Source organism: Anas acuta, chromosome Z (genome assembly GCF_963932015.1).
Source record: "Anas acuta chromosome Z, bAnaAcu1.1, whole genome shotgun sequence".
NCBI lineage: Eukaryota > Metazoa > Chordata > Aves > Anseriformes > Anatidae > Anas > Anas acuta.
The window spans coordinates 14,156,334-14,170,139 of NC_089017.1; the positions used below are offsets into that span (position 1 = coordinate 14,156,334).

The window sequence follows — 13,806 nt, forward strand, 5'->3', positions numbered from 1 at the left end:
GACACTTGGCCCTGCGGCTTTCGCCTGCCTGGCTTTGTGGTTCTTTTTTTTTTTTTGTCATTTTCTTGGAAGAGACCCCGCCTGAGGGAGGAGGTGGGGGACTCCCAGAGGTGACAAAGCCAGGCCAGGCGCTGCGGAGACGCCAAGGGAAAAGTGTGTCTGGCTCAGAGTGCACAATGGGATGTCCTGGGCTTTGTGGGTGAGGAGCAGGGAGAGGGACGGGGGCAGCCCCATCTCCTGAGTGGCCCCCAGAAGCTGATGGAGTTTGGGGGAGGTGGGGCAGAGCTTGGATGTCACAGGGCACCCTGTGGCTGCTTGGTCTCGCTGGAGGTCAAATCCGTCCTTCCCACTGCTGCTTCCCCATGGGGCAGCCTGGAGCCCCCCACAGGGATTTTGGGGCTCATGATCCAGGATAAACAGCAGCTGGAATACGTTTTGGAGCTTGTTACAGCACCTCCCGCCACCTCCCCAGGAAAGAAACAGCACCCTTGTCTCATCCAAAACCTGGTCCTGCGGTGGTGAAGGAGAGAAGATGCACGCACAGGGAGGGAGGTGGTCCCTGTGGCTCTGCTGTGATAAATTTCCTTAAAACGGGAAAGAGCTGCATCCGTTCAAGCAGGAAGAGTCTTGCTGCCCAAGTCTGGATCAGAACCAGTCACTGAGAGTTCTGTTTGTTCCCAAAGTGCTTGCGTGGGAATGCGTATGGGTAACAAACAGGGGTCAGCGGTAATTACGGTCCTGGATGCTGCAGTGCCGTGATTCAGGCTGGAGCAATGCATGAGAACAGCTTCCTATTAGCAACCCCTTGTGTTTGTCAGCACGCAGGGACAGGGAGGCAGGGCCTGTTGCGTGTGGACGGGCTGTGGCGTGGCCCCGGTGGAAGGGAACGAGTGCCAGAAGGCGCTGAGACACTGACCTGCCCTGCAGCACATGGGCGCCGAGCCCGCCTGTGGGTCTGGGTTTAATGTCGGGTCTGGATTTGATTTCTGCTCCGTATCGTGATGGGACTGCACGACCAGGCTCAGCTCTTCTGCTGACAGCGGGAGAGGGAGGAGAAGAGCCAAGGGGTGTTGCTAAACCCTCAGAAAAGAATTACCCAAAGCCAAACAAACAAAAAAAAAAAGAAGGCACAAGTAAGGCGAGCTGTGGGTAGGGCTGGAGCAGCCGCATGCGATGTGCTGCTGCCGCCTCCCGGCGTGGCCGAATGCTCCCGTGGGTGCTGGGGCCAGGCAGAGCTGCTTGGCCCAAGGCTGAGAGCAGGAGTGTGGCCGGCTCTGCTCTTCGCTCCCTGCCTCCCGTTGGGCTCTGCCTGCTGCCTCCTTCCCCCTCTCCCTCCCTCCACGGCCGCAGCAGGGTGGATTTGGCTGGCGCTTGCTGTCCTCCTTCACGTGTAGCTTCTTGCGTTGCAGGAGAGGCAGAGCAGCATGGCCCTGCAGGGCTTTGGATGGATATTTCCTTCCAAGATGAGGAGGCGGGTGGGTGGATGGGGCTCCAGCTGCTGTGACGTGGCTGTGCACCCCCTCGCTCAGCCCCACCACGTTTACCAGCCCCACCAGTCCCTCCTGTCTGGCTGCAGGGTGTGGGGGTGTCAGGCTGAATGAAACCAGAGCCTCCCCGCCCAGGCTGGGCTTTTCCTTGTTTGCGCAGCATCGTGGTTTGCGGGGGCCCGAGGGAGATTTTTGGCTCTGCTTGTTGTTTCACGGTAACTGGAGACCAGCGGGGAGGCAGGAATCCCAGGCTGTACCAGGAACAGCACAAACCCCGGGAAAATCAATGTGAGGTGCTCTTTCAGAGCGGTTCAGCTTCACTCTCCTTACCAGTGGTCAGAGGCGACAATATGCCCAGCAGCCCTCTGACCACCCCACCACGAGGGGCACAGGGTGCCCAGCCTCGCCTGCGTCCCCAGGAACCTGGCAGCTTCTGGCGAGCAGATGTGTAAGCCACCCAAGTATGTGCTTCCTGTGCAAAGCACAGCGTTCCCGTCATCCGCAGTCCCCGCTTCTCTCCTTTGTTTACTTGCACAGTTCCAGGAAGCCGCCGTGCTGTGCTCGGACAGCGAGGAGGCAGCAGCAAGGTGAAGCCGCTGACGCCTCTCGCACCGCTTCACCCTGCGGCGCACTGAAAGCTGGTGAAAACCCGAGGGGCTTTGTGTGAAACTGGAGAGTAAAACTGTGGAGCGAGCTAAGAGCTTGGTGTGCTGGCACTCGCTGGTGAAGGAGTCCAGCGTTAGTTCTGTGTGTGTTTTAACTGCAAAGTGGCACCTGGTGTGGCGGGCCCGGATTGCCCCCCTGTGGCAACAAAAGCAGTAATTTTTGCTGCCATAGGCTGCACACAATGCAGCCCCTGTATGTATGTCAGACTGACTCTGCCCTTGTTAAAGGGGGAGCTGTGCAGCCTATGGAACCAGCAGGTTTCCCTCCAGCAGGAAGGGGAAGCCAGGTTTTGTCAGGTGCAGCCCTGAGGCCTTGCTGAACAGTCTCTGAAGATCCCCCTGTGCTTTCTTCAGAACAGAGCTGTAGGCTCCCCAAAGGCCTCTGAGGATCCTCCACCCTTAAGAACCAACCTAAGCCAGGTGAGACCAAGGGCAATGCTGGAGGTAGTCACAACTTCTTTTCTGGAAACAAGTGTGTGCATGTAGTTGGCGTTAAACCCTGGTAAGGTTACTTGGAATGGGATTTTTTTCAGACACCTCTTCCCAGTTTCACTGTGGCTGCCTGGAGCACCACTAGCACATCTGCAGAGCGCAGGGCCACCGCCAGACACAGCCACCACTTCCAAGCAGCACGAGGCCCAGGAATGAAGAAAATTGGCAGTTTTGGGGATGGGGCTTGGTCCCTGGGACCTGCCCGGCCACTGCAGCCTCAGCTGGTCGCAACCACAAGAGCGATTAAAAGGGGAAGGTGAGCCATTGCTCATCTGCCCTGTGAAATCCCCGGAGTACCCGGGCAGGTACAACAGTCACCTCTCTGGGAATTTCTCTGTTCCTGGCCTGTGAGGTAGTGCCCCAGCTGTGTGGTCACTGGAGTTACCTTAACAAAAATATCCACTCTGACACACAAAGTAAGTATGGAATACTTTCTTCTCTTTTTTGTATATTGTGTAGTAGACAAATGCAACATTCAGGCTCAGCTGGGTAACAAAGAGGAAGACATTCAAAACTTACAGTAAAAAGTAAACTGTAGAAAGCAGAGTTTATATGACAATAAACATGCAGCTTGCAAAAGAATGAAGATCATGTACTGGTATTAAAACACATTTCCATATAGAGACAGCTTATGCAGCAATTTGCAGATTTAACCTCTGGCTGAAGTATGCAAGCCCTTCAAAGCAGGCATACAAACCACCAGTAGCTTAGTCAGCCATAGTTACTTTAAGTACATAATAAAACTTGATTTTAAGTTTACATTCACTAGGCATTCAATTCAGCATCAAGGCACTTTCCTTGTTATATGTCCCTGTGTCCCACGACTACACTTACCTAGGTGCATATATTGGCACAGTAGCGCTTGCTGACAAGTAGCCCTGATGGCGAGCTCCGTTGCCCCTCTCCCCAAATAAAAAGCAGTTGGCTCCCAGACAACCCATGGCTGCATCACAACGCCAGGCTGCACGTGATGCCGTGAGCAGCTCTGCTTTATGAAAAAGCCACGCGCAGCAAGGTGAGCGGATCCGTCAGCGCGTGTGCTTTGCTACGAGGAGCAGTTTTGGGTGTTACACCCACAGCAGACCACCACGCGGGAGCAAGGTGAGCTTCCCAGCAGCTGGCGTGCCACACGCTTGTGTTTCATCTGTTGTTTACAAGAGTGTGCTTTTGTGGGAGTAGCAGTGATTTTATTGCCTGTCTCCACTGCTAAGGTTGTCTTTGCAAATAAACGCAATGCTTGACCACGGTCTGCGTGCTGTGAGGTATTTATTGCCTATTCTTGCTCTGCACTAAAAGCAAGGCGCGGGGAGAGGATGACCATTGAGATCTGCCCCTTAGTCATTAATCTGTAACAAATCCTGTGGCCTTAAAATGCATCCTTGTGCATTTGAGTCAGCGCTGCTTTCATTTTTAGGAATGGCTCAGATTGCACAACTAGTATGAAGGGAACAACAGAGAAAGCAAACACACGCACCCTAGTTACATCTTTTCCTAACCGTTACTTTCATTTTTAACAAAGACAGAGAGGAAGGGGAATTGGTGAATCAGCTGCAGGATATCTAATCCTACACTTCTCCAGACTTCTGAATTCCCCACATTACTGCCGTCTTCTGGACCACGAGCTGAAGCTGTCTGCAGTTACAAACTGGCTATTTCATAACAACAGGCTCAACGTTCTTGTTGTTAAACTGCTTCTGAGTAACATTAAAAACAACTATTGGAATTTAAAATGGCTATATGTATCCATCCTAGCAAAGAGATGGGCATTTATTAGAGGAGCAATGATGTTTTGTGATCCAGCCATCCAGTGAACTTGTTAAGGTACTTAAAAGATTGCATCAAAACGGCAGAAAGCAAACTGTTATATTTAGTCCAATTTAATGCATATAAATTACAACCTAAAGCACGTGTGTCCTGGAGCAAGGCTGACTGTAAGAGTTCCGAGTGTCTCTCCAGTTTCAGATCCTACTGTGAAGTCGATACTATAGCAGCATATATTGATACGTGTCCTAGCTATTCAAGACCCGGCATTAATTAAATAAGTTGAATTACTGAAGTTAAATCAGAACAATGACTCCTACATCCTTGGCATGCTAGTATAAGTTTTAACCATCTGGTGGTGCTCACATTTGCACTCAAAGCTGAAACTGCAAAAAGCAGGCAATGGGACTTTTCCAGCCACCAAGAAGTGACACAAGCCCTTGTGTGCAAACTTCTCTCTTCCTGGGGAGGCAAGAGGGGAACCAAGGGAGCACCTGGCTCCACCCAGCCCCAGAACCAATCCCCTCTTCCTACAGCACTACAAAAATAAATATATATGCTTTTCTTGTGAATGTTAGTTAGCCTTGCACTTAAAAGCATCTTCAAGGGTGAAGAAATACTTTACTTTTACTAGCCACCCTGCTCTGCTAGAGAGCCAACAAGCTTTTCACAACTAGCCTCCCACACACCCTGCTGTAAAATTCCAGTCCAGGTAATCAAAATGGGCATGAAAGCATCAATAGCAGAGTGTAATTTTATTTTGCTAATGCCTTTATTTTGTAAAGTGCACCATAGTTACTGGGGTGAGGGTAATTATGATGCTAGGGCCAAGTTCAGAAAATTTCAGTGGATTGTTAAAACACATTACATATGCTCTAAAACCTGTGTGCAACTCTTTGATGCAACTAGATTGTTGTGATGCAAAGTACAAAATCAAGTTAAATGCTGAACGCTGTACAACATTGCATTTTGGCACAGCGGTTTATGAACAAGTTGTAAGCCTGTTACTTAGATTTACTGTGGCTTCCATAAGCTGCTCACCCACAGGCATACCATTTAGTCTTTACTATTTTAGCCCTAGCCACATGCACAAGATGGAAAGACAGAACAAATATATATGCTAGATAGAAGCCTTCCCAGTATATATCCCTCCTGCACAATTCTGTGACTTTATTACCACTGATCCATAAACAATGATGAAAGTAAGAGTCCAGAAGTGACAGGACAAAGCTCTTGTTAGCACAGATCCCCTAAAAAGGTGAAATCTTTTCGAAGTTGAACTTTGGAAATGGTTCATGATTAACAGCAACTGAGAACAAAATGCCTTCCCTTTACACAACAGAAAGGAGAACAGTAACTTTAACTGAAGTTGTCCCTCAAACATGACATATGCTACCAAAACTTAGTATTACTGGATCAGAAATAAAATATTATCAGCTTTTTTTTTTTTTTTTTTTTTTTTTTAAATATCCAGGACTTTTAGGACTTTGAAGCAATGTTCAACCTCAGCAGCCAGATTGTGGCCAGAAACTTGTGACCAATACCATTTCATCAATTACCAGAGGGTGGATTAGATAGCATGTGGCTTGCAGGACAGTTGTAATAAACATGCACACTGCTCACCAGAAACTTTCCCTTTTACTTGTGGTTTCTACAGTCACTATGAAGTTTGCATAGAGAAGACATACCCATCCCCCAGTAAACTCACTGCTGTTATTTTCTAAGAGGTATGTATTCTGACAACGGAAAGCTCCTTTGACCTCTGAAAAAAACAGACATGTCCTCTATTGTCTTGTGAGAGTGTAGTTTTCATCATGTCCTTGCTCTCTGGGGAAGAGGTTGAAGGTGCTGAGGGAAGATAGGAGGAAGTCTGGTTTGAAAAAAGGTATAGTTACAGTAACCTGCAACACAGCATTTGTTTTAAAAAGCGTCCAGATATGAAAAATACTGTTAGGAGAAAGGAACTGCAGAACACTGAATAAGACAGTAAAGATTCAGTATTTTTCTTGTTTTGTTTTTGAACAGTCCAGACTCCAACTGGTAATCTTTTGAGTTACTCTAGCACTGAGTTCCTTCATATCAGAAGCAAAAGACACATGAAAAATATACCTGTCCTTCAAGGGCCATTACCAAGTGCTTTGCACAACAGCAGCACCACACGTCACAAAAAGTTTCAGGAGGTCTCAGTTCTTTTGCTGAAGGAGAAATAAAACCCTTGTTTTATTCTCACAACACAGCATGTAGTGTTTTGAATCAAGGTTTTATTAGTGTCAGATTAGAAAAGCTGACTAGGCTGAGTCAAGGTAAAAAAAATAAATCTGCAAGTGTCATAAGATTTCATCACTTGGGAAGAGGTTAATTTTAATGCAGTTATATGTACCTTCTAAATAAAATACACAATAGAAGTGAGACATAAGAAAAAAGAATTTTAGCCACCACAAACATTGTGGCTCATGCTAGATAATAGATACATATAGTCATGAACTTGAAAGTTCAGGGTATAGTTTTTTCTTTTTTTTTTCCCTGAGCACTTCAATGACTTCAATGCTTCTTTTTACTACGTTCAGTTTCAAGGAGGTCCTGTGGTGTTAGCAGTAAAGTTATAGCACACTAGTCATTGTAGTCATTCAGGAAGATCCCCTGACATCCCCTTTCTCCTAAGTAGTTATAAAAACTTTGAAAAGTTTTAGCTCATTACTTGCCTCTCAAGCTAGGCACTGCAAAGGTGCACTTATTATATACAAAGGCTATTAATATGACCAAAGTGGTGTGGTATAATCAGACAGTGTTTTGGGTACAAAAGCTTTAAATAAGTAATTATCTGTGTTTTCATCCAGATTTTTAACTTTTAAACATGAAAACTGAATTGCTGTGCATCAAGTTGCAAGGCACATTCTTAGGCCAAATTATTGTATAGTTCATGTGCACACATCTAAATATATGCATAATATCAATTATTACAGTAACACTCAGTCAAGCAATATGGGCATTTTGTTACTTGCAAACCATCAAAAGTTCTATGCAATTACTAAATGTGGATGCATGATTTGCACACCGAGTCTGACAAGCTGGAAACTGTGACACTGGGCCACATCAAAAGTCAGAGTCAATCAAGCTACTGAAAAGTGTATGACATAGTATTTTTCCCCACATTGGAATACTAAACTTCAGTCTCATTTAAGTACAAATATGCTCCAAACAACCAAAGCTGGCTTCTTAGGCTTGTATACTGTTGCAAATCAACTATTTCTTCTAGGTCTGTTGGCCGATGTGATTAACTGAAACTTGCTGTTTTCAATCATGTGTAAATTTGATGTGACAAGACACAAAAAGCACTGTAGCACAAAGGCTTGTTCAGCTATTCAGACAAATATGATTTCATGTAGTGCATAAAAGTAAGTCTCCAGAAGGTCTGGAATGCAAATTTTCCACAGAAACACAGTCCTTACTGTATTTTGTCAAATTATTCTTCACCTAATTTTAATATTTCTATCTGCATTCAGATAAAAATACCTAGCTTAATTCATCAGAAACACAGGAAGAAGTGTGAACAGGCACTAATGAAGGCCTAATGCAGCCAGTCTCTTCTCTCACTGAGGCATATAACCCCCTTGTCTCACAGTCTGTGGGAGATAACTTTTTGGCATTTCATCAACTGATGGTGGGTTTCCTTCTACTGTTTCATATCTCACAGTTTGTCCTTCAGTACTTGTCTGTAAAACATCTGACAGAGCAGCTTCCTGGGTACTTTTCTCTAGACCAAGACCCAGAGGCTCTGAACTCTGCCCTGAGATCTGCAATTGTGCAAATCCAGCGAGATCCTCCTCATTAGCAGGAATAATCTGCTTTGCTATTTCAAAGCAAGGCCTGTCAGTGTTGTTTTCATCCTGACCACAATTTTGTTTAAAATACTGCTGCCTCTGTGTTGTACTGTCACTCCCTCCACCATGATCCTCTGATCTCTCTTCTGAATCTAGCAGTGGCTGAGTAGATTCAGACCTTGAGAAGACTTGCACAGGCGTTTGGTCTCTGTAGCCATTGAGCACTACTGTCGAATACTGTACAGTGCTTGAAGTGTTTTGTGTAGTTTCACCTTCATCGCTGTCAGAGACGCTTTGCCTAGGAGAAGACATACAGGAGGATCCTCCAATACCACTGCTGTGCCCTTCTGAAGTACTTTTTTCCTTTTTAAGCAAATCAAAAGGCTTTAGATCTTGTTCTGAGAAAGACTTCTTGTCATCAGCTTCTATTTCTACGACGCTTACATCTGTAAAGCTGCCTTCTGGGTACATCTGATCTTTAGAATTAAAGTTGTGCTGAAAAAAAGAGAGGGATGTTGCCTAAGAGGAAGGTTAAGTTAAAACAAAACATTAAGTATCTGAATATTTGTGCTGTTAATTTCATCAAGATTCTCCACACAGTTTGCCTTCTCATTAAGTGTGGCAGTATCTCCCAAGTATGTTACAAAGTAAAAGCTATAGCTTTGTTTCACTACAAAATGTGCTCTAATTTTACTTACTCTAAGAAACTGTAAACAGAGTGCCATTCACTGTGCAGCACAGAACATTTTGTACTGAGGCCATACATACTACTCCCAACAGCATATTCAGAGCCAAACAAGAAGTTAGCCACAATTTATTGAACATAATTTATCCACCTCACATGGGGCATAAATTCTGCTGCCACTCACCTCATCCATCTTCAGATCTTTCTCTCACGCACCACTTAACTGTACAAACAAGTCACTTAAAGGTTTTACAAATCACAAACGCTGTTTACTTAATATTGATTTCCTGTGAATGAGTCAAACAATCAGGCCTTGACACTTCAAACTAGTAAACTGAATGTAATTTGTACTGCTAAAGCCATCTCTGTACTGTGAGTTTATGCCCAAAAACCACGTATTTCTAACTCAGTAACTGATACAACAAAGTCTTCTAGCCATATCATACTGTTATGAAACTTAATATCCAGTTTTCCCCTTTCCCCAGAAATCTGTGTGTTTGAGAAGGGAGAAGACTCCCTCTGTTAGTTCATTAGAGACTTTATGGATTAGGAAAATAAAGATGCTGAGAGGAGTATTACCTTAGCTGGAACTTGAGGTGACCACTGAGCAATGTTGCTCTTGGATGGATCAGGGACATTAGGCCAAATATGCTTTTTAATTCTGCAGAGGATTAAAAACAAGATTACAAGATGCACTTCCCGAATTCCTATACTGGTAAGTTTTGTGTAATCCAGGACACTGGGCCCTGGCACAGAATCTTTGCAAGACTATATTTTCCAACAGAAGTACTTCCTGCCCTTCCTTGTGTCTTTGCAAGAAGCTGTATTACTGAGAAAAACAAGGCGCTGCACTTGCAGCTCTCCCACACAATGTAGCCATAAAACATGGCAAACAAATGGTAAGAGGTAGTAAGGGATGTTGCAAGATGGACTTCAACAGAAGAGCATTAAAATCTTATATTAGAAGCAGTGGGGAGATCAGAAGGAACAGGGCAAAAAGTGATCTCTAAGCAGAAAGAAAAGACAGTTGACTGGGGACATGTAAAAGGCACTGCTCTTTGCCAGGGTAAACACTTCAGCAATAAGCTCTCAGCTAAAGACACAGACAAGAGCCTTGGGATGGAAGGAGCAGGAGAAAGACAGGATGTTTTCCTGCAGGTAATAAATACGAACCAAGTATAACTGAGGTTATACAAGGCAGAAAAATACGATACCTACCAATTATTTATTTGCTGCAGTGCTTAAAGTTTTCAAATACCATAACTGAATAACTCAAATACAAAACATTCTTCTGTCATCTTCAAAGGATGACAACCATCATTCTCCTCTTATAAGATTACTCAGAAAACAGACAGTATACTCCCAACAAAACCTAACAAACTTAATCCTAACCAAGGCCAGCAAGAAATTTCCTTGCAAGATCAATCTATAGGACATTAAATCTCAGTGCTAATCATTAACAGTAAGAAATGTAATCAGTATCAAAAAAGCCCCTACTTTTTTTTTTCTTAAGAAAACAAGCATGTTTATCATAAATGCACGTGTTTTACTTTCTTTTCCAGTCTAACTGCAGAACATTTACTTAATGATTATTGCCAAGTCTCATGCCAAAAAAAAATATTACAAGCAGAAGAGAGAAGCAATACTATGAGCAAAAGAGAGAAGCTTCATTTATACTTACAAGTCACGTTTGTTGAAGCAAAACAATACTCCAAGGAGTACAATCAACAGGAATGCTAGGCACACAGGTACAACTATAGCTTCAATTTCTCCTCTCCCTAGAAAAATAAACAAAGAAGTTATAACCCTCTGGTATTTGTATGTTAGTATTTCAATACCACTCAGCAGCAGCATATGTTCCCATAGATACAGGGAGAATCTGAAACTGGACACATGCAGCTCAAGACCCACCTTCAAAAGAACTTTTTCACTGTATGAAAATAGTCTGTTGGTAAACACAAAAAACTCTGTTCAACCAATCTAATGCCTTGTATCAGTAAGAACTGTAGATTGCTTTGGAAGCTGTATATTTGTATATTTGGAAGCTCTTAATGACAGCCGTTAGCCAGGCGATAATGGTCTCCACCAGGCACGGAGCGCTCTGCAGGAGGTTGGTATACACCCAGACCGACTGCCCGTTAAAGAATGCAGCGGTTCAGGTCACCAGATGCAGGGAGTGTCAGAGCCTGCTGCTGCCATCGGCGGGAGGCAGAGACGCTGCGTGTGTGAGGTGCGAGCAGGTGGATGACCTGATCCGCATGGTGGCGGAGCTCAAGGAGGAGGTGGAGAGGTTGAGGGCCATCAGGGAGTGTGAGCGGTAGATAGACTTGTGGAGTAACTCCCTGCAGGGCCTCAAGGAGAGGTACCGGGGTGAGACACCCCAAATGGGGGTGGACCCCCTGCCCTGTCGCCGTCGGGCAGAGGGAGGGGATCTGGGAGTTGAGGAGGAATGGAGACAGGTCCCTGCTCTACATCGCAGGCGATGCCCTCCCCTTCCGGCCCCACCTTCCCAGGTGCCCTTACGAAACAGGTTTGAGGCCCTGGAGATTGAGAGACCAGCAACTGAGGAAGAGATAGAAAGTGTTCCCAGGAGGATGCCTAGGGCGAGGAGGTCGACTCCACGCATCGAGACTGCCTCCACCAAGAAAGACAGGAGGGTGATTGTCGTGGGAGACTCTGTCCTTAGGGGAACAGAGGGCCCTATCTGTCGGCCTGACCCTACCTGTAGGGAAGTCTGCTGCCTCCCTGGGGCCAGGGTCAGGGACGTTGCCAAGAAAGTCAAGCGCCTGGTACTGCCCACTGACTACTACCCGCTACTGGTCTTTCAGGCTGGTAGCGATGAAGTAGCAAAGAGAAGTCCGAAGGCGATCAAAAGAGACTTTAGGGATTTGGGGCGACTACTTAGAGGATCAGGCGCGCAGGTTGTGTTTGCCTCTGTCCTTCCGATAGGGGGGATCGAAGCTGAAAGGTGTGCTGTTCACATAAACTCGTGGCTTCGAGACTGGTGTGACCGGCAGAACTTTGGGTTCTTTGATCACAGGAAGGTCTATGCTACACAGGGCCTGATGGCACAGAATGGGATGGGCCTCTCTCGGAGAGGGGTAAGGATCTTTGGTCAGGAGTTGGCAGGGCTGATAGATAGGGCTTTAAACTAGAGTCGAAGGGGGAAGGGGCTAAAACCAGGCACGCCGGTGAAGACCTAAGGGATGGTACGCTAGAATCAGAGGGGCTGTGTGCCAGTGAGGTCCTTCGGTTAGATCCACAAGGTGCTGAGTGTAAGGAGACGCACCTGAAATGCTTCTACACGAATGCACGCAGTATGAGGAATAAAATGGATGATCTAGAAGTACTGGCCCAGTCCCGCAACTACGACATCATCGGCATAAGCGAAGCCTGGTGGGATGAGTCCTGTGACTGGGGTGTTGCGATAGATGGTTACAGGCTCTTCAGGAGGGACATGCAGGGTAGGCGAGGTGGTGGGGTGGCGATGTATGTGAAGCAGGGGCTGGACTGTGTGGAACTTCAGGTCGGCGATGGCAAAGTTGAGAGCCTCTGGGTAAGGATCAAGGGACGAACGAATAAAGGGGATGTCGTTGTGGGAGTCTATTACAGACCTCCTGGCCAGGACGATAGCGCCGATAAATTATTCTTTACAGAACTAAGAGAGGCCTCGAGATTAACTCCCCTTGTCCTTATGGGGGACTTCAACTTGCCAGACGTTAACTGGGAGTGCCACACGGCTGACACGAGCAAGTCCAGGAGGTTCATGAAGCACCTAGATGATAACTTCTTGGTGCAGGTGCTAACGGAGCCAACTAGGAAAGGTGCCCTCCTAGACCTGTTGCTAGAAAACAGAGAGGGTCTGGTGGGAGATGTGGTGATTGGTGGCTGCCTCGGTCATAGCGACCATGAAGTGGTTGAGTTCAAAATTTACGGTGACAGAAGGAAAAGTGCCACCAAAACCTCATCCCTAGATATGGGGAAAGCAGACTTCAGGCTGCTCGGGGAACTAGTCAGCAAGGTCCCCTGGGAAGCTGCTCTTGAAGGCCTTGATGTCCACCAGTGCTGGTCATTCTTTAAGCGATGCCTCCTAGAAGCACAGGAACAGGCTGTTCCTAAATATCGCAAGTCAGGCAGGCGGGGCAGGAGGCCGGCGTGGCTGACCAGGAACATTCTTATGGAGATTAGGCGGAAACAGAGAGTGTTTCGCTACTGGAAGGAGGGCCAGGTGACATGGAAAGAATACAGGGATGCTGTTCGTGTTTGTAGGAAGAAAATTCGTGTGGCTAAAGCACACCTAGAGTTGAAGCTGGCTGTGTCTGTGAGAGATAATAAAAAGGGTTTTTTTTAGATATGTGAATGGAAAAAGGAGAACTAAAGAATACATAGGGCCGCTCCTTGATAGGGAAGGTCTCCTCACAGACAATGACATAGGCAAAGCAGAGACGCTTAACGCCTTCTTTGCCTCTGTCTTCAATGCTGATGATGGGCTTCGGGACCCAGGGTGCCCTGAGCTGGAGGACCGGGACGGTGGGGATGACAAACTCCCAACCGACCCTGAACGTGTGCGGGATTTGCTACTCCACCTGGAGCCCTACAAGTCCATGGGTCCGGATGGGATTCATCCCCGGGTGCTGAAAGAGCTGGCGGACGTCATCGCGGAACCTCTCTCAATTATTTTTCAACGATCCTGCGAGTCTGGAGAGGTCCCGGTAGACTGGAAGCTGGCAAATGTTGTGCCGATTTTCAAGAAGGGTCAGAAAGAAGACCCTAGCAATTACAGGCCTGTCAGTCTCACGTCAGTGCCTGGTAAAATCATGGAGAAGATGGTTCTCGAACTTATTGAGGCGCACCTGGGGGACAAAGCAGTCATTGGTCCCAGCCAGCATGGCTTT

General features: G+C 46.5%; 1 protein-coding gene across 1 annotated transcript in view; it reads right to left on the reverse strand.

Moving 5' to 3' along the window:
• Nucleotides 1-3,061: 3,061 nt before the first annotated feature.
• IL6ST (interleukin 6 cytokine family signal transducer) overlaps nucleotides 3,062-13,806 on the reverse strand; it is a 32,498-nt gene continuing 21,753 nt past the window's right edge. Inside the window, exons 14-16 of the mRNA XM_068665986.1 lie at nucleotides 10,593-10,689; nucleotides 9,491-9,572; nucleotides 3,062-8,721 (exon numbers count right to left, since the gene is read on the reverse strand). Coding sequence (XP_068522087.1) covers nucleotides 7,996-8,721; nucleotides 9,491-9,572; nucleotides 10,593-10,689 — 905 coding nt within the window. The 3' untranslated portion in view covers nucleotides 3,062-7,995. The remainder of the gene's footprint in view (nucleotides 8,722-9,490; nucleotides 9,573-10,592; nucleotides 10,690-13,806) is intronic.